Source organism: Gallus gallus, chromosome 2 (genome assembly GCF_016699485.2).
Source record: "Gallus gallus isolate bGalGal1 chromosome 2, bGalGal1.mat.broiler.GRCg7b, whole genome shotgun sequence".
In the NCBI taxonomy this organism is placed as follows: domain Eukaryota; kingdom Metazoa; phylum Chordata; class Aves; order Galliformes; family Phasianidae; genus Gallus; species Gallus gallus.
The window spans coordinates 128,819,135-128,836,649 of record NC_052533.1 but is presented as its reverse complement, the minus strand read 5'-3'; the positions used below and the strand labels follow the sequence as shown (position 1 = coordinate 128,836,649).

General features: G+C 39.7%; 1 protein-coding gene across 4 annotated transcripts in view; it reads left to right on the top strand.

The window, feature by feature from the left end:
• Positions 1–17,515, top strand: part of AZIN1 (antizyme inhibitor 1) — a 25,577-nt gene extending 8,062 nt beyond the window's left edge. For 3 of the 4 annotated variants that reach the window (XM_046920532.1, XM_040678624.2, XM_046920536.1), the window contains 10 exons: positions 5,204–5,401; positions 7,490–7,663; positions 7,948–8,120; positions 10,715–10,849; positions 12,601–12,682; positions 13,867–13,941; positions 14,965–15,130; positions 15,700–15,818; positions 15,996–16,210; positions 16,841–17,447. In XM_046920532.1, coding sequence (XP_046776488.1) covers positions 5,300–5,401; positions 7,490–7,663; positions 7,948–8,120; positions 10,715–10,849; positions 12,601–12,682; positions 13,867–13,941; positions 14,965–15,130; positions 15,700–15,818; positions 15,996–16,210; positions 16,841–16,952 — 1,353 coding nt within the window. In that variant the 5' untranslated portion in view covers positions 5,204–5,299 and the 3' untranslated portion in view covers positions 16,953–17,447. 4 annotated transcript variants of the gene reach the window in all.

Here is a 17,515-nt window from a genome sequence, read left to right as displayed (position 1 = left end):
TATTACTTCAGAAGTTTCCTTCTTTCTTGAGAAGGCTGTTCTCTTCAATGAGACTGCAGCAAGTAGAGTGAGGTGTAGCTTGTCCTAAAATGGAAATGCCACTGGATTTGCTGCATTCTGTGCACTTACTTTGCTCTAGGATCTCTTATGTCTTCAGTACAAGTAAACTGTACGTAAATGTGAGTAGTTCAATATTGAATGTAGTGGCGATGTATGTAGCAGTGCTCTGTAGATGTTTGCCAGTAAGTCAGTGTGTTTCATTGTGCTGAAGCAGGGATAACTGCTTCAAACGCAGCTGGGAAGTATTTGAGTAAGCCAGCTAATTGGTAGTTTGAGTACTGTTCAACTTGTGATTTAATGAGAGGAAAAGGTCAACTGAGCTTTTAAATGTAACTATTAATCTTATGTTACAAAGGGACTCATAAAAATCTTCTGTCTGAAGGTGTACTTATATTCTCATTAAATTTGCTTCCTTTCTAAATTCTTCCCCTCCCACTTCTGTCCACGTACTACGCTGGAGAACAAGGAAGAACTTGGGATGTAGTTCAGTCTTGCTCTTCAAGCTCTGACTTCCTGAGCAAACAACCTGGCAGCTGTGGCCTGAAGTATTGGTCTTGGAAAAATCTGTACTATTTATTGCTGTGTCTGGTTGATCAGAAATGGGCGGAATTACCAGTGGAATTATGACCTATACCATCCCTGCATATGCCCAGTGCAAGTAGCTGCTATTTGGATCGAATGGCCTTAAAGGTTCTTTTGACTTTCTGTCTAAATGGGGCTGGGTGGCAGTCATGAAGCAGGAGAACTGGGAAGGCAGTGAGGGGCTGGGGTCAGTGGGGAGAAGTGACATGACTATGGACTAAAGATTAAAGGGAGGAGATGACTGCATTATAGGCAAGGAGAAGTGCTAGTACGTTACCATGCAAGTAGCTGTGCATTTCCAAGGGTGTTCTTGTTGGTAAGCTGTGCTAGCTTATCAGCTTTCAATAATGTACTCAAACATCATTGAAGAGGAAAATTCTCAAGTGTGTCTCTTGCACAAGTGTAACACGAGTGGTACTTTGCCATGACCCTACTGAGGGGCACATTGGAGATGCAGAATATCCACCATCATTGTAAACAGAGAAACCTGTGACTTGGTTGACAGTTGTGACTGAATGATGTTCACTGAGTGGAACAGTGTCTTAGAGTAGTTTTTCAAGATACTCTAAATATAAATGGGTGTTTTTGGTACTAAAAACAAAGGGCTTGTGTTTCTACTTTTGTAGTGCACCTGCTTTGCTGTCTAATTGGCAGTGTTGGTGACAAAATGTTTCTACTTTTTTGATCTCTTACTCTCAAAGAACCAGAACAGTAAGAAATGTGAGATGAAGCTCTCCTACCTCCTTACGATTTTTGCATTGGCATAATTGTTAATCTTATAATTATATTGCCTAATAAGACACGTAGCCGAGAGGCATTACTGGGAACCTGTCTGGTTTGCAGAGACTCTATTCTTTGCAGAGGAAGCTTTCAGTGGGGAAAAAGAAAAGAACTTTTTCCCAGACCAGCCAATATGTAGTTCTGACACTAATGAAAAATGGAAATGGCGTTTTCGTTCTGAATTTCTTGCACATGACAAGCACATGTTTAGGCACTTCTTGGAGTATTTTAATTTTCTTGTGTTCCAGATGTTTGCATTAATTGCAGTGTTGACGCATTTGAACTTTGATCTTGAAGTTCTTTATCTGGGAAATCATCATGTTAAATGCTGAGGGGCCTGAGGATGTATTGTTCACTTCAGAGAAAGTTTTGTGCCTATATAGAAGTCTTGTACTGTTTGACAGCTTTGTTTGCCCTTATTAAGTATACATCCTGGAGCACTGTGCAGGCTGACATTTTGGGAGTGTAACAGCTGGTGAAGTTTGTAAAAAACTATGACTTAGCAATAAGTCAGCATTCCTAACGTGGACTGAACTTTGTGTTCTAATCATTTCTGACTATGCGACAGATATAGAAGTCTGAAATCATCCTTCTGATTTCCTTTTGTGTGTGATCATTACGTACACCTTCTTGACTCTCTTCCTTTGAGGTTGGGGGCAGAACAAGAGTAAGGTCTTATAGTACAGTCCTTAATTGCTCTGCATTTGTTAAAGGAAAAAAAAATCTCTTCAGTATGCACCATTTTGTGATGTTGCTGACAGTACTGGTAGGAATTTTGGTTTTCTCCTTGTGAAGTGAAGTCTCCTTTTTCCTGTCTTGCTCTCAACAAGACTGAAGAGAAGTAATTTATTCTGGTGCAGGAGACATGGGAGAGGAGAGGGATGAGCTGAGGCAGAAGTTGGTAGGCTGACATCAGCTTTTTTTACTGGGTGAGCTTTGCAGAATGGAAAGTTCAGATGTCATAGGCGTGCTTAGAAAAAGGAAGTGCTCTTCAGCAGGCCTGGGGAAGGTTATACTCAGTTGTTCTGGTTTCCTGCAAGCTGTTTCATTTGCCTGCATGAGTGCATGGATTCATTTTCTTTTTTGCCTCTTGACCAGAAGGTGCTCTTGGTAAAGTGAAGGATAGGAGACAGCCTCTTAGGAAGTGACTTGCATCAAAGCTACCAACAAGCTCTTGCTGCCTGATTAATCTTTGCTCTGGTTTAAAGTTGATGTGATCAATTAGTTGAGTGGAACACAAATGTTTTCACCATCTTTCATAGAGCCTTCTGCTTGTCTGAAACTAATATGCTCATTTTTGCTCTCAAACATTTTTCCTCAATGTACTTTAAGTTGAAGATTAAGTTTGATCATAAGTAAATTTACCAGTAAGTGTTCTTACTGTTTGTTTTTCTTTTTGAGGAACTAATGGTGGTAGAAAGTCTTTATCTTCTTCCGTGCTTTATTTGAACCTGTTCTTTTCTTCCCCACAGGATCTCCCTAAAAGTTAAAAGGTGGCTTTTGGGGAGAAGTTGGCAACTTGTCTTGGTGAACTCTAGACACTGGAATCATTAACTACTACAAAAAAAATCCTTATTTTAAAAGTACTATAAAATTAGTCTAAATCCACTCCCATGTAACTCAATAAATACAAGGGCTTGGAGAGGAAAAAAGGCAGCTATTGTTTAGACCAAGCTTGGTGTGCAGAGGCACCAGCAATTAGCCTGCAGGGTGTGTGCATGTCTGCTGAGTCTGAAATCTATTCAGTGCTTGTTACTGCTGCCATTGAGTGTCCTCAGACCTTCCAACAGTGCAGATCTGTGCTTTGTCCTAGAGGGGGTGAATGGAGGTACGCAGCAGTGCAGTGGAAGGGACTCTGACTGTCTGCAGGCTTTGGAGTGCTGAAAGTGCCTCATAGCACCAGAGAAGTGGGAAAAGAAAAGGAAAATCTAGTTAGTACCCTTTTTACATGCAAGTAGTCCTTAAAATAATTCAGTCTTGCTTTCAGACTATTGAGCAGTGTCAGGGAATTTGGAGCTTATGGTCAGAAATGCGGAATTTGCCCAACAATGTGAGGGAAGAAACCTAGCACAGTTATGAGGCTTCTGTCAGCCCGGTTGCTTCTCACATGCATTCATTTGGTTGCAGCTAGTTAGAGTTATGACAGATCAGATGTGAGCAGGGAGGGGTGATGAGAAACTGGAGTCATGGAAGGTTATCCTTTACAGGGTTGCCCTGCTCGAATCTTGCCATTGAGTCTGGTTGGACTTCAGAAAAAGTTATGAGACTGATGTGTCCAAAGGATGCTGTAGATTGACGTGTAACACAAAATATATCTTTCCCTGAAATGAACACCCCTCGGTGTACCAAAAAGAGAAACTTGTGGTTTTTGAATGGCTAACGTTACCTACTATATTTGAATAATCTGCTGAAAATGGAAATGGTTTTGCTTTTGCATGTGTTCAGGATGGTTGTTTACTTATTCCTCTCTTCGGGTATTTTTCTTGCAGTTGGATGACAAAAGATCTATTGTAGGAGAAAGAAAGTTTAATGTTCTGTTACACAACTGCCAAGTTCCTGAGGATGCATGAAGGGCTTTTAAACTTAGTTAAACGTTGGGCTGCTGAAGACATAGCAGGAAGGAGTTATTCCAATAGGTCTAAACTCTGCTGTTAACATTTTAGATGTATTCATGTTTGTTCTTTTTTTACTATTGGTTTTCTACTACTTGAGAATTGTATCCCATTTTCAGTGAAGTCTTGATGCCCAATTTCTTTGCAGGAAAAGGTTACTTTGCTGCTCTGCTGCTGGAAAGCAGGGATATTTTGTGGAGCTGACTGTGTTCAGGTCTTTGTTCTAATTAGCTAGGAAATGAAGGATGCTGTGGGTGTACCTGTTCAGAGTGTGACAGCAGCTGCATAAATATGGCTGTAGCATTCACATTTGTTTCATCGATCCCAAGTCAAACTTAACTCTTAGGGTTTTTTTTAAGGAATTTTATCTGTTACTCAAACTTCAAAGGAGATGGAACTCCGAATGTGATTTTCCTGGTTGTTGCAGTGTCTACCACCTAGTCATTGTTTTTATAACTGTAATTTACTTAGCAAGCTGATGTCAAGATTTATCTTATTCTTTCATAATTGTTTTGGATCTCCGAGATTCACTTAGGTGTATGACTCACCTAACGCAAGTCTGCTGAGTAAGAAGCATATTTGTCTTTATCATTCATCTCCTGAATGTAACTGAAAGTTCTCATTGCCACAGAGTTAAATGCACCTGGCAGTAAGTCATTCTTCTGAGAAGCAGAGGTGGCACACAAAGTGAACTGTACAGAAGGCGCACAAAGCTCATGCCAGGGTTTTCCTTGCTGTTGTCTGTAATGACAAGAGGGAAGAGCAGCTGCTCCAAGGCTGGTTTTCTCACTATTAGCTGAGTGAAAATAAGCTTCATCAACACTGTTAACAATATGGAAAAAAAAATTATGTTGCAAGTTGTGATTATTTCTTTACTGTGGGAGGTGGTGGAACAAACATGAGCCAGAGCTCATGTCGTGGTCTTGGGGTCATTTGAAGCCAGAACTGTCTTAACTTTTAGAGTCTTAATGAAGGATTTTTTTAACCTTCATCTGTAATGTTTCTGTCAACACTTTTAATCAGAGAAATGTATGATTTTTGAAGGCAACTACAGATGTCTTGAGAAAACAGTCAGCTTTGTTTAATAAACACTATTCTATTTCTGTCAAGAGATGAAGAATATGCTTTGTGCCTTTTTTTTCTCATTGACTTATGGTTTCTTTGTCCAGTTTGTTGCATAATTTAAGGACCCGGATATAAGGCTTGGAAGCCCATCCCTTGTGTTTCTTGGTTTATGACTGTCGGCTTTGCGGAATACGGCTGAGATGAAAGGATTTCTCGAGGATGCAAATTACTCCATTGGCCTGTTGGATGAAGGAGCAACACTTGCAGATGTTATTGACAACTGTATTTATGAACATACTCATGTAAGTTTTATACATTTTCCACGTCTTCCGGTTTAGTTCTCTTTAAATCTTCAAAGTAGGTGAAGGCATTTAGCGCTGGTGAGCTGACAGCAACAGAGGAACAGTCGGCTAAAGCTCACCTTACAGAGTAGTTACCTATTCTCATTCTACTTTGCTGTTCATTTGCTGAAGGCTGAATTCTGCTGGGGAAATGTGGGCAATAGTTGTTACCTCCTTTAGCATGGCTAGCAGGAAAGTAATCCTGCTGATACGTTAAATGTAGGTTCCTATGTCATTCCTCCAAGAGTTGTTACTGTTAGTGGGGTTTAGACCAGGAACCTGAAATTTGACAAGTAGATATTGCAGAGTTAAACAATTTTTTTGCTTATTCCCTGAAAGCTTGCCAGAGTTTGGGCAAATAACATATGCTGAGCCAGCTTAAAGTCATGTTTAACATTTCTGCGGTCAGACACACTCATATGGTTATATACCTTCCCATATCGTTCTTTGTGTAAGAAGCACAGGTAGAAGGTACAAGGGCACATTGTGAGGTGCAGCTTTTTTCTTCTAAGGAAATAAACTGGTCTGAAAACTGTTAAGGTTTTGTAATCCACTGGAGAAAAATAACTTTAATTCTGTGTGTACAGTACAGCGTGTACAGTTCTATTGCAGTAAGACTTCACTCGTTTCTTAGGATGTAGGCAGATGTTATGGACTTTGTTTTGTAGACAAGGTTGTAGAAAGAGCTTTATGAAGAACAAAGTTTCATTAAGCAGTCCTGTATCCTTAATATGCCGTATCTATGAGTTGTTCGCTTTTTCCCTTGGTTTATAAGAACTAATGTTCCAATGCAAGTGCTCAACTATAGTGTAAAGCAAATAGCTAAATCCCATGGCCTTCTGAACTCAGGTAAAGGATTCCCAAATCCTGATTCCTAATATTCTTTTTCTGTCTAGCAAATAAATAGGTAAACTACTGGCAACATGTCATGTCTCCAACCACTGGCTGGCTCACAGAGGATAGCTGCCTCCTGCTGCTTTCATTTACTCCTTTAGCTCAAGGGGTAAAGGCGTGTGCCATGGATCTAAAGCTCCAGATCCCATTCCTGCTGGTGACCCGTACAGGGGGTCAGTATGCTTCCACCCGATGGAATTTCTATTTGTGTTTTTTTTAAAACAGAAATAAAGACTTTGTATACAATAAGCCACAACAGAAAGTTTTGTATCTGCAAAAGTCAAGTGCTAGAATTAACGTGTGATGTACAGTCTTAATTCAGATTGATCATGTATTTTGTGCTGGTCTTTAATATAAAGGAGGCTATTTGTTTACAGGATTGTTACTGAGTGCACCTTTTGAACAAATACAGAATGATCAGTTTGGATTTAGGTCCTCTACATCGACATCATGATATTAAGCAAGATTATGGTGACGGATGCACGAGAGGGACTGTTGCAGTTTCCAGAGAATTCTGTGCATTTTCTTTAAAGCTATGTACTTGACTCTGCAACCTTAACACAATGAACTTGGGTCTTTAAATTCTGCTTCGACTTTGTGCTCCGTAAAACGTGGAGAAAACAGTCTCAATACATTTGAATACATGAATTAGATATTATCAAACAATTTTTCAGTAAAAATAGCTAGATGTTAAAATGATGGTATTACTTTAGATATATATATATATTCTTTCCTCGTGTATAATAAACTGCAAATCATGTTGAGACTGTGGATGCTTTCATCCTACTGGATTTTCTTCCTCCAAAGCATTGCAGGCCTCTAAAAGTACTGAGTCGGAAGTGATTTGTAACCTATTCTTTATTTCTAGATAAAACCAGTATTTGGCTTTCAAGTAGTACCTTTTGTCCAGGAATTTCAGAGTATTGTCTAGAAAGCATTCATAGTGTCTTTGAAGTGGTAGGTATTCCCTTTGGTTTCAAAGCTAGTTCAAATTGCTAGGTAAAATCTCAAGTGAGAATTGCTCAGGGTCAAACCTAAGTTAATAGGAGGACAAAAAAATACATGATTTTTGTATGACTTTTTTCATAGGTTGTTTGTGTCTTGACAGCAAACCCGCAATGTCAGACATTTTATTTTCCTAATTTTGTTTTTTAGACTGGAAAAAGAGCATTTTATGTTGGTGATCTTGGAAAACTTGTAAAGAAAAACATACAATGGCAGAATGTGATGGCACCAATAAAACCATTTTATACTGTAAGATGCAATTCTACTCCAGGTGTCCTTGAAATCCTGGGAACCCTTGGGATTGGATTTGCATGTTCCAGTAAAGTAAGTTTCCGTTTTCTGTGTATCTGTGCCTTATTTCCTTCCACCTCTCTACTGTTTTGAAATCTGCTTTCTGGTAATAGGTCCCATGTTTATACATAGCAGTTCATACTTTAAGTTATACTATGTAACCGGCTGTTGAAAATCTATATTTCTATCCTAGAAATGGTGGTTAGTTTTCTCCTTGGCTTATTTGAACTGTTTCTTACAGTACTGGAATGCACGTAATAAAAACTCAGTAAAGATAGCACATGTCTGTTGAAACCTGGTATGTTCCTGTCTTTCAGTCTGAAATGGCATTGGTGCAAGGCCTGGGCATTTCTCCTGAAAACATTATATATACAAATCCTTGCAAGCAAGCTTCTCAGATAAAGTATGCAGCAAAAGCTGGAATAAACATCATGACTTGTGACAGTGACATTGAGCTGAAGAAAATTGCACGTAACCATCCAAATGCTAAGTAAGTGTCAGAATTCTGGTTTTCTTTCTTAGGTGGTAGAAACTTAATTTTGCCAGTGTGCTGGGTTGCTTGTCGAGCTGCAGCAATGATACTTAGGTCCTTAATGCAATTCACATCTATTTCTCCTCTCTCTGACACCTCCTTTGAAGGTAGGATTTTTTCTCTTCAGTGTTTTTTTCCTCTGGCTCTCAGCTTTGTGTACAATAATAAGGCCCTTGTTTTGAGAGAAATCTTGTAGGATAGTCTTCATATAAAAATGTCAGACATTAAGCTTCACGAGTTGAACACCTTGTCATCTGCAAGTCCATTCTCGTCCTGTTTTGTGCTGGCTTCAGTATGTTCTTCTAGAATATTCTGTTTGAAAGTTAATGGCTATAGCCAAAGTCTAGGTGCAGATTATCAGCAAATGAGCTTGTATATTGAGTCCCACCTGGGGTTGGGATGTGCCGTGAGGTGTATTAAATAACCTACAGGTATTTCCCAACAGTTAGTGACTCCAGTTCTATTTCTAGTTACTTAGGTATTCACTCAAATGCTTTCTGTAGAGATCATGAAAGCTGATATTCTGACTCTTAAGGCATTGCTGCCAGCGTGTAGCGGCTTACTTTGGATTGATAGATGCTTGCTCATGTCATTAAGCATCACCTCCCTCGCATACTAAGGGTTTTGCCATGGGCTACATCTTTTTAAAATAAACAAGAGCCTAAGTGAGCTTCCCAGTAACTCATGTTTTATGGCTTCCTGCAAACTTCATCATAGCACACTTAAAAATGGAATTCCTGGCATTCTTTACAAAATTCTTGATTGTAAGACAGTCTTTAAAGATTCACATAGTCTCAGAACTGTGGCTGTAGCTGAAGAGTTGGGAAGACTTTACCAAGTCTGGTGTTTGGGGGACTGCTCATACTGCATGGTTGGGGTTTTGGTGGCTGTTTTTTTTATCTCGGGAGCTAATATTGCTGTTTGTAATGATTACACTTCATCCTCATGGCAGCCTGGCAGTGCTTTGCATGCTGGAGAGTACTTCCTGCACAAAGAATATAATCTCTGATAAATAATTTGTGTATAATTTCAACATACTTTGTGCATTTGAGTGCCTTAATTGCGCTAAGGCTGTCTTCTCTGTCATTAGCGGTCTACCAGTTCTAACTGTTTTTATAGTGTTTCACTAGGGGTTTTTTTTAATTCATCTCTTCAAATCTCATCAGCCTCTTTCAGCAGGTGCTCTCTATCTCAATGGCCACAGCAAGAATAGTTAAGATGCACGTTTTTGAGACAAAAACTGCAAAATGGGAAAATGGAATGAAAGAGTTGCCCAAACTGTACTAATTCTCAGGGATCCCACAGTCTCGTATACTTAAAAGGTTCCTGATTGCAAGGCACAGGAACTTCAGTGAAGAATTGCAGATTGCCATCTAAGTTTTCTAGAAACTTGAACTCCAGTTCTCCTACTTGGTAGAGACTTGTTTGCCCTTGATTTGGTGGTTTTTCATTGTCATTTTAATTTCAGTTCTCTTAAAACTCTGACATTAATTAAAGCGTGAATACTGAAGTGACAGCTATGGGTTTTCTTCCTTTTCTTCCGTGCTGTAGTTCCAAAATGTCCAAGTCTCTATATAGCAGTGTTCTTCTGTTGTGTGGCACTCTGTTCACAGAACTGCTTCACTTCAGGTGCACAGCTTTTACCATAGGTTTGTGCTCTCCCTCTCGGTTAACTGTGATGTGCTCTACGTAGTCTATATGTATTTATCATGATGCAACTTTTCCACATGGTTAATAAAGTGACCCTTTCTGTGGCCAGATGGGGTGGGGGAGGCTGCAGATTTTCTTAGTGAACAGCAGTTTGATTTTGCAAATGTTGGGGCTATACTTGAAGAGGTTTTGATGTGAACGTGCTTTTGCTACCCAGCGTTACTTCAGCACAGCAAACTGTTAACAACTGACACTGCAGTTTGCCAGTGCTGCCCACATGTCAGCTTTGAGCAGAGGGGAGGGTGTTCCTGCTGCCTGTGGCTGTTAGTGCTCGCTGCAGTGCTGCTCCACAAGAGCCCTATGAGGAGTATGGTGGGGGGGACCCCACCTCACCCCCAGTCACTGTACCCAGCCAGAAATGGGTGGGGAGGGGGGGAGAAGAGATGCATCCAGAATGTGCTTTGGGTCAGACCTGGGTTCACCAGATGTTGTGTTTAACCACATCTGAGATATGACTGAAGGATAATCTATGTGCTCTCCTCCTGGGCTACAAAGAGGACAGAGATGGGGAAAGCATATTACAGTCACCATGGTTTTATGGGAAAGCCTACAGTATCAGAAGGTAACGTTCTCTTTTATTACAGCACCCAACAGACTCTTGCTGCTACAAAAGAGTCTTAGTTGCTGCATTTCGAAATCCCTTACCCTTGTTGGCTCCATGTTTTAGCCCCTAATTGCTAGTTTTTTCTCTGTACAGGATTGTTTTTACTAGGTTCACTTGACTCATCCATCGATGGAGCTGGAGTGCTGACAACATAATCAACATACTTCTGACAGTCTTCAGGCTTCACATGTGCTGATGATGTAAACCAACTGCCCCAATCATCTTCCCCTTCTCTTAGGCTCTTACTGCACATTGCCACAGAAGACATTACTGCTGATGAGGAGATGAATATGAAGTTTGGCACCACTCTGAAGAACTGTAGGCACCTCATGGAATGTGCTAAGGAGTTTGGAGTCCAAATAGTTGGTGTTAAGTGAGTAACTTCATTGTTCTCTGCTGGCTGAACTGATGTTTGTGTGATGTGTTCAAGACTCAGAGCAACAGCACAAAAAGGCTTTTTTTCCCTTCTGGCACTTTTTTTTAACAAGGAATTTAAAATTCTGGATCATGAATTTTTGCTTGCAAGCAGAGCACTTGTATCCAAGCAAAAGCTAGTATGAAATACAATAACAATTGCTGACATCAAAGCAATTAAAGTACTAAAAATCTTTCTGTTAGTGTTAAAGGGGGGGTTGGAAGCCTTTCCTTTTCTAGCTATGTACTCCATCTTCCATGATAACTGTTCTTTATTTTCTGGTTTCTTTTCTGAGCAATTAACAGCAGAACAGACCTCATGCTCTATCATCATATACCTGGAATGATTTTGAACAATGTGAATACGGTATTGGATTTTTCAGAGTTGGGTCCTATGTCACAATTTGGTCACGTCAAGGCGTAGCATTCAGGTTTTTCATGTGCCAAGGGCAGGAGTGAATCACAGTGTTCTGAGAGCTTTCAAAAGGTCTCTGGAATTTTAGCTTTAAGTTTGACACAAAGATTTCACTGTTGGAAGGACAAATGCATACAGGAGTTTGTTCTAATGTCAGCTGCTAGTTGTATGCTATGCTGTCATATGCTTTCAGGAAGCAATCAAACAAGTAAAACAGGGTAGGTTGTCAGAACAGTAAAAGAGTATTGAAAGCAAAAGTTGGATTTTTAAGTCAAAACAAAACTGTTTTAAATCTTCCATCTATCCAAAAGTGATGTTAAATGGAAGCACAGAAGTATTACAGTTGCTACAAATGACAAATCTGTTTGAAAATTAGATGATGCTACAGAGAAAATGAGCATTTGTTTTAATATCCAGTATGTTTACACTAACTTTAACCAAGAACACATAGCTTTGTTGCATTTCAAGTTTAAAAAGTTAAGTTACTCATTACCTTTGTCTCAGATTGGCATTCCTTAAATATACTTAGTGTGGTGGTGCAAATGGGGATGTGTTGTCTGTCCAGAGCCAGCACACTGTACAAGTCTTTAGAAGCCTGTAGGAGTGTTGGTGCATGGTTAAGCACCTCAGTTACTACTGGTGTTCTGGTATTACTGAACTGTTTGGACAATGAGCCAGAGGAGATTCAGGAGCTTGTGGGAGGGGGGAGACATTGGTACTGCTCTGCTTCCAATTACCTGCTCACTGGCCTGCTCTGTCTTGCTTTGAAACTAAGACCTGGCCTGAGGTAACTGCATGGTGGGACATGCTCCTTAACACCTTCTTCCCAGTGCTGGAGATAGTAGGTACTATGAACAGTAGGGCCTGAGCTTTGGGAGGAGATCTGATTGGCCTAGGAGAGAGGGTATGCAAGCATGGGAGTACAAAGAGGATAAGACAGATGACTTCCATCAGGTACTGTGTTAGTGTTGGCACCCACAGTGGAGGATTTTAGCTGCTTTGATAGCAAAGACTGAAAAGTTCAATAATTGTGGCTTTTTTTTAAAGATGGAACTATTGTAGGACATTCCTAGCAGCATGAGGCTGTGAAGCTAAATGGGCCTTGTGCAAATCCAGGGGAGGGGAAGGCAGTTACCATCTGAGTACATTCTTTACACAGTTAATGTGTTGTCACACAAACTTACCTTGTGCCATTTAGGACTGAATTACTTCCCCTGCCATTGCAGGTAGTGAACCCGTTTGCTTTGTCTGAAAGCTGCAAGGCTCTGTGTACTAACTGCGTTTTTTTCTTACAGATTTCATGTTTCAGGCTCTTGCAAGGAACTGCAAACGTACATTCATGCTATATCTGATGCTCGGTGTGTGTTTGACATGGCTGTAAGTAGGATATTTACTCACATGTATATGCTGCAGTGGAGGATCCACTCTGCGCTAATCATGCTAACCAAACTACAGTATTTCCACAATGTATCAATATGAGGAAAAAGCTTTTGGGGAGGGACTAAATACTTCCCTGTGAGACATGTGCTAGAGGTAAAGCAGACTTGACAATCCAAATTGAGGACAAAAGTTAATGAATGAAATACTGTCTCCCTGTAGTGAGTAACCCAGTTTGCCAGTAGCTATAAAGCATTAAGTTTTTACAAGCAGCTCTGGAAAAAGTGTTGATATGCTTACATAGCAGGTATCTTTGTTTTCTAAGATGGCCTACTTTCCTAGAGAAGAATGAAGCTCAATGGCTGAAATAAATAAGCTATTCCTTTCCCTTTTAAAAACAAAAAAAATCCTAGTTTTGTTAAAGTTTTCTTTCTTTGAAATTCAGATCTCAATCCTGCAAATGCACAGCTGGCTTTTTTTCAAGCTGGTGTAAAATGTGAAGCAGTGGTATCTTGGCAGTTACAGTGATGCGATTACTAACTTAGTGTGTGTGATTTCAGGTTATTTGTTACGACACTTAGATGTTAAAGGGGTCATTTTGGTGGGGATCTGAGCGTGGGTGAAGACAAGTGGATCTTTTAGGTGCTTCAGATGGCTCATGTAAATAAGTCTTACGTGTTCTATATGCATTTCCCATCTTGCAAAACCCCAAAATCTCATCTCTGGAAGTACCTCTGTATAAATAAACAAGTCATATTCTAAATAGAGAAGAATTGGAGTGAATCCCAGCTGATCTCTTTGCTGTTAATGTTGCAGTTAGTGTGTTACCTATGACAGGTTGCACACAGAGGGCAATAGAACTGAGGTGTTTACTGATCTTTGTCAGAATGCACCACCCTCATTGGCAAACACTGTCTGAACATAACATAAGATGGGAATTGACATTTCTGTGGTACTTCTACTTGAAAGCTGTGCAACCAGCCTCTATTGACATCCTCATGCTATTACTACTAATTTCAATGGAATGATGCTAATTTTTACCATGATACAGCTTGCTCACTAGACTGTGCTTTGCTGAGTATGCTCAAAGTGTAAGTACATAGACAGTATGGTAAAAAGCAATAAGAACAGTTTGTAGTTACAGTTGTTGTGTACTTACATAATGTTCTGCCTATGCATTTTAGGAAGAATTTGGCTTTAAGATGAACATGCTGGATATCGGTGGGGGCTTCACAGGTTCAGAGCTTCAGCTGGAAGAGGTATGCAGTGTATTGAAAGTTGCAGTTTGTTTTGATTTAGGACGTCAGAGTGTTTTGCTTTGAAACTACAGTTAAAGTTAACAGCTGAAACTTACTCTAAATTCTGTGTTAAACTGTAATCCAGAAGATCCAAATAACTGGAGATCTTTCTTTTTACTTGTGTTTCTTTTTTTAATCCTGTTCACATTCAATAAACTCCGACTTCCGTAATTCAGTCTTTGAGATGACTTCTGTAAGGGTGGATTGGGCTGATACTGATAACTATTTCTGTGTGGTTGGCAGTTATATAGTTGGTTATTCTGTTGCACGGTTAGCACAAGGATTGTTCAGCATGCTTTGGGTCATAAATGCTACAAAAACTTCTCACACTTTGTTTTAGAACTGAAGACGAACCATCTTGCCTTCAGATAACTCTCAGTGTGGATTTGGCCTGAACTGGGTCTGTGCTACTCAGTTCTGCAGACAAAAGAATAACCTGTTTCGACTGTTAAGCCTTTATAAAGACAATGTTCTGGAATGTAGGACAGTGAAAGGCATTCAATGACAAGTTTCTAATGACAATCAGAATTCTTTGTGAGCTTTAACTGTTCTGTTAGTAGTTCAAAATACTTTTTAAAATCAAGCCACATACTTATTTATTTGAGATCTGAGCATCAGTATTAAACAACTTGCTCTCATGCTTCTCATACAAAAGCTTCCAGAACCAATCACAAAAATGCACTTCTGATGTTCTTCTCTTTCAACACAACTTTATCTGTTGTGCTGGAAGAAACTTTGAAGTGATTTGTGTTATCTGAGTGTTATCCTGCAGCCTGAACTTTGGCTGGGAGGAGGAACTGCTTGATTCCCACTTGTGCTGCTCAGTCCACAGTGTTTAGCAGGATGACTCCATAACAGCTCATTCTGTTCCTCTTTGTGTCATGCTTCTCAGAACTTTTTGCTTCTGACTGACATTATGCCTCTATCTGATAAAGGCATGTAAGCTGAGTTTCACGCATCTTATCTCTGACTTCAACTTCCCAGGTGAATCATGTCATCAGGCCTTTGCTGGATGTCTACTTCCCCAAGGAATCTGGTATCCAAGTGATTGCAGAGCCTGGATGTTACTATGTTTCGTCTGCTTTTACACTGGCAGTTAACGTAATTGCAAAGAAAGCTGTTGATTGTGACAAACTTCTTCCTTCTGGAGGTAAGCAATGTGTTTTACGTGCTGTGAATTGACACAGATAACTGCCATCTCCAGTAAGAAAGGGCTAGTTTGTCCTGGTGTATATTTAATATGTGCCTTATACTTCTGTGCTATGTAATCCACATTTCTTTTGGTTCTGGCCATATGTTATCTGTGAAATGTAACACAGACAGTGAGATTATTAGGCATTTCTAGTTTACTTAATAGATTTCACTTTTCAGTAGTTAAGCCTAGATCACGTGCTTTACAGAAGGTGTATTGGCAGGTTCTTTACTAGAATTACGTGATAAAACTTAGAGTAAGTTTTTTCTCTGCTCAAGTAGACGTTGGATTTATATTACTCAAAGTGAGTATTGCTTAATAAAATTACATTCTTCAGTCTCACATCTAATGCTACAACTGAATCAGTAATCTTGTTTCATAGTGCTTACTCTGTTCATAATCTTCCCATTCTAATACACTGAAGTCGATTTTCAGGAGACAACAGTTGATTTAAGTTGGCTTGCATGCATTTTTTTGGTGATAAATAGACTCCTTGTAACCTATTTCTTAATTTTTTTAACCTGCAGTGGAGCAAGCTAGGAATGATGATGAACCAGTATTTACATACTACATCAACGATGGTGTTTATGGTTCTTTTGCAAGTAAATTGTCTGAGAAACTGTATACTAATCCAGAGGTTCACAAGGTGAGTCCTTCTGTATTCCTTGAGCATAGACCTTATTGTTACAATTTATAGATTATACACAACATGTATATATTGTACATACTGGATATGCATGTAACTATATATTTATAAAATTATCCTTGAACATTTTCTTATTGGATACCCTAAAGCCTGAATTACTGGTACGTTTCTGTACAGAAATACAAGGAAGATGAGCCTCTGTTCGCAAGCAGCCTTTGGGGTCCATCCTGTGATGAGCTTGATCAAATTGTGGAAAACTGTCTTCTTCCTGAGCTGAGTGTTGGAGATTGGCTGATCTTTGATAATATGGGTTCTGGTACCTTAGGTGAACAGTCCACCTTCAATGACTATCAGAGGCCGCTCATTTACTACATGATGTCCTTCAGTGACTGGTAAGAAAATTCTCAGCAGTTGCCAGATTGTTTTCACCTATTTCAGGAGTGTACTCTTGCAGCCAAATATAAACGATGTTTATGATGGCACTTACAGGAAGATGCAGATAAGCCCACAGATGGCTGTGTGTTTTTGAGAGCTGTGATAAAGGGTTGGCAAAGGAAAGCAACACACCTAATGTGGTCTGTACGTATAGTGGTGGTTGTTCCTGAGTCATAGCTGCCTATTGCTGGGCAGCAGCTGTTGAGGTTTCCCTAATAGAATCAGGAAACTGTACAGCTACAAAACTTGGCATTTGCAAGCATGCAATTAGGAAAAACTAGGAAATTCCTAATACGATTCCTAATTGTGACTTGCATACAGCACTGGCATCGTAGCCGTAGGCAGGAAGGGTCATAGCACTGATGCGTAGATGGTATGAGTTGCATAACACTACAATCCCTAAGTAACCACATGCCTGCGTATCTGCTGGAGTCACAGCCTTCCTGTGTCGGCCATGTTCGTGCACAGGTGATTCTCTCTCCTGAGACTCAAGTCAACATATCTAGAGGCAGTAGACTTCAAATGCCACATCCAATGTTAAATTGTACACAGAGCTCCATATTACAACTCACATTTTTCTGCTGCAGGGATGAGATGCAAGATGCTGGAATTGCTTCAGACACATTGATGAAGAATTTCTTCTTTGTGCCTTCTTGCATTCAGCTGAGCCCAGAAGACCGCTTTTCCACTGCAGCTTAAACAGGCATTAACGCTTCATTTAGACCTGCAGTTGCAAGTCTGTAGTTTGTCTGGTCAACATTCCAGTGTGGAAGAAATGGAACAATCTTGAATTCAATTCATTCTCTTCAAAACTTGAAAAAAATAGTACTAGCTAATGGGGACCAGGCAAAACAAGCTACAGCTACAATTCACCGGGGGGAGGGAGGGTTAGATAATGGCATCCAAATTTAAACTTACGTTTATTCAACCCCTGAGCGTTTAAATATGCAACAAAATGGATGACTTAGTGGAGATGGAAACCCATCACTTGGGTTCTTCAACAGTTTACATACAAGTACACAGTTTTTATACTAAGGATTCCTGTTAGAAAAGTCTTGTAAAGTTATTGTCTTTCGCCCAGATATATCAAATGTCAGTGGGAGACCAGTGTGACTTCATTAGATGTTTAGTGTATTTAGAATGTGTAAATTTGTGCTTTGAACTGTAGTTTAATAAATGTAAAATTGCATCATAGTATTTGTTGTATTTGACCCTTGATGTATCCCTTGTATGATTGCAATAAAACTTTGTGTAGATTTTAA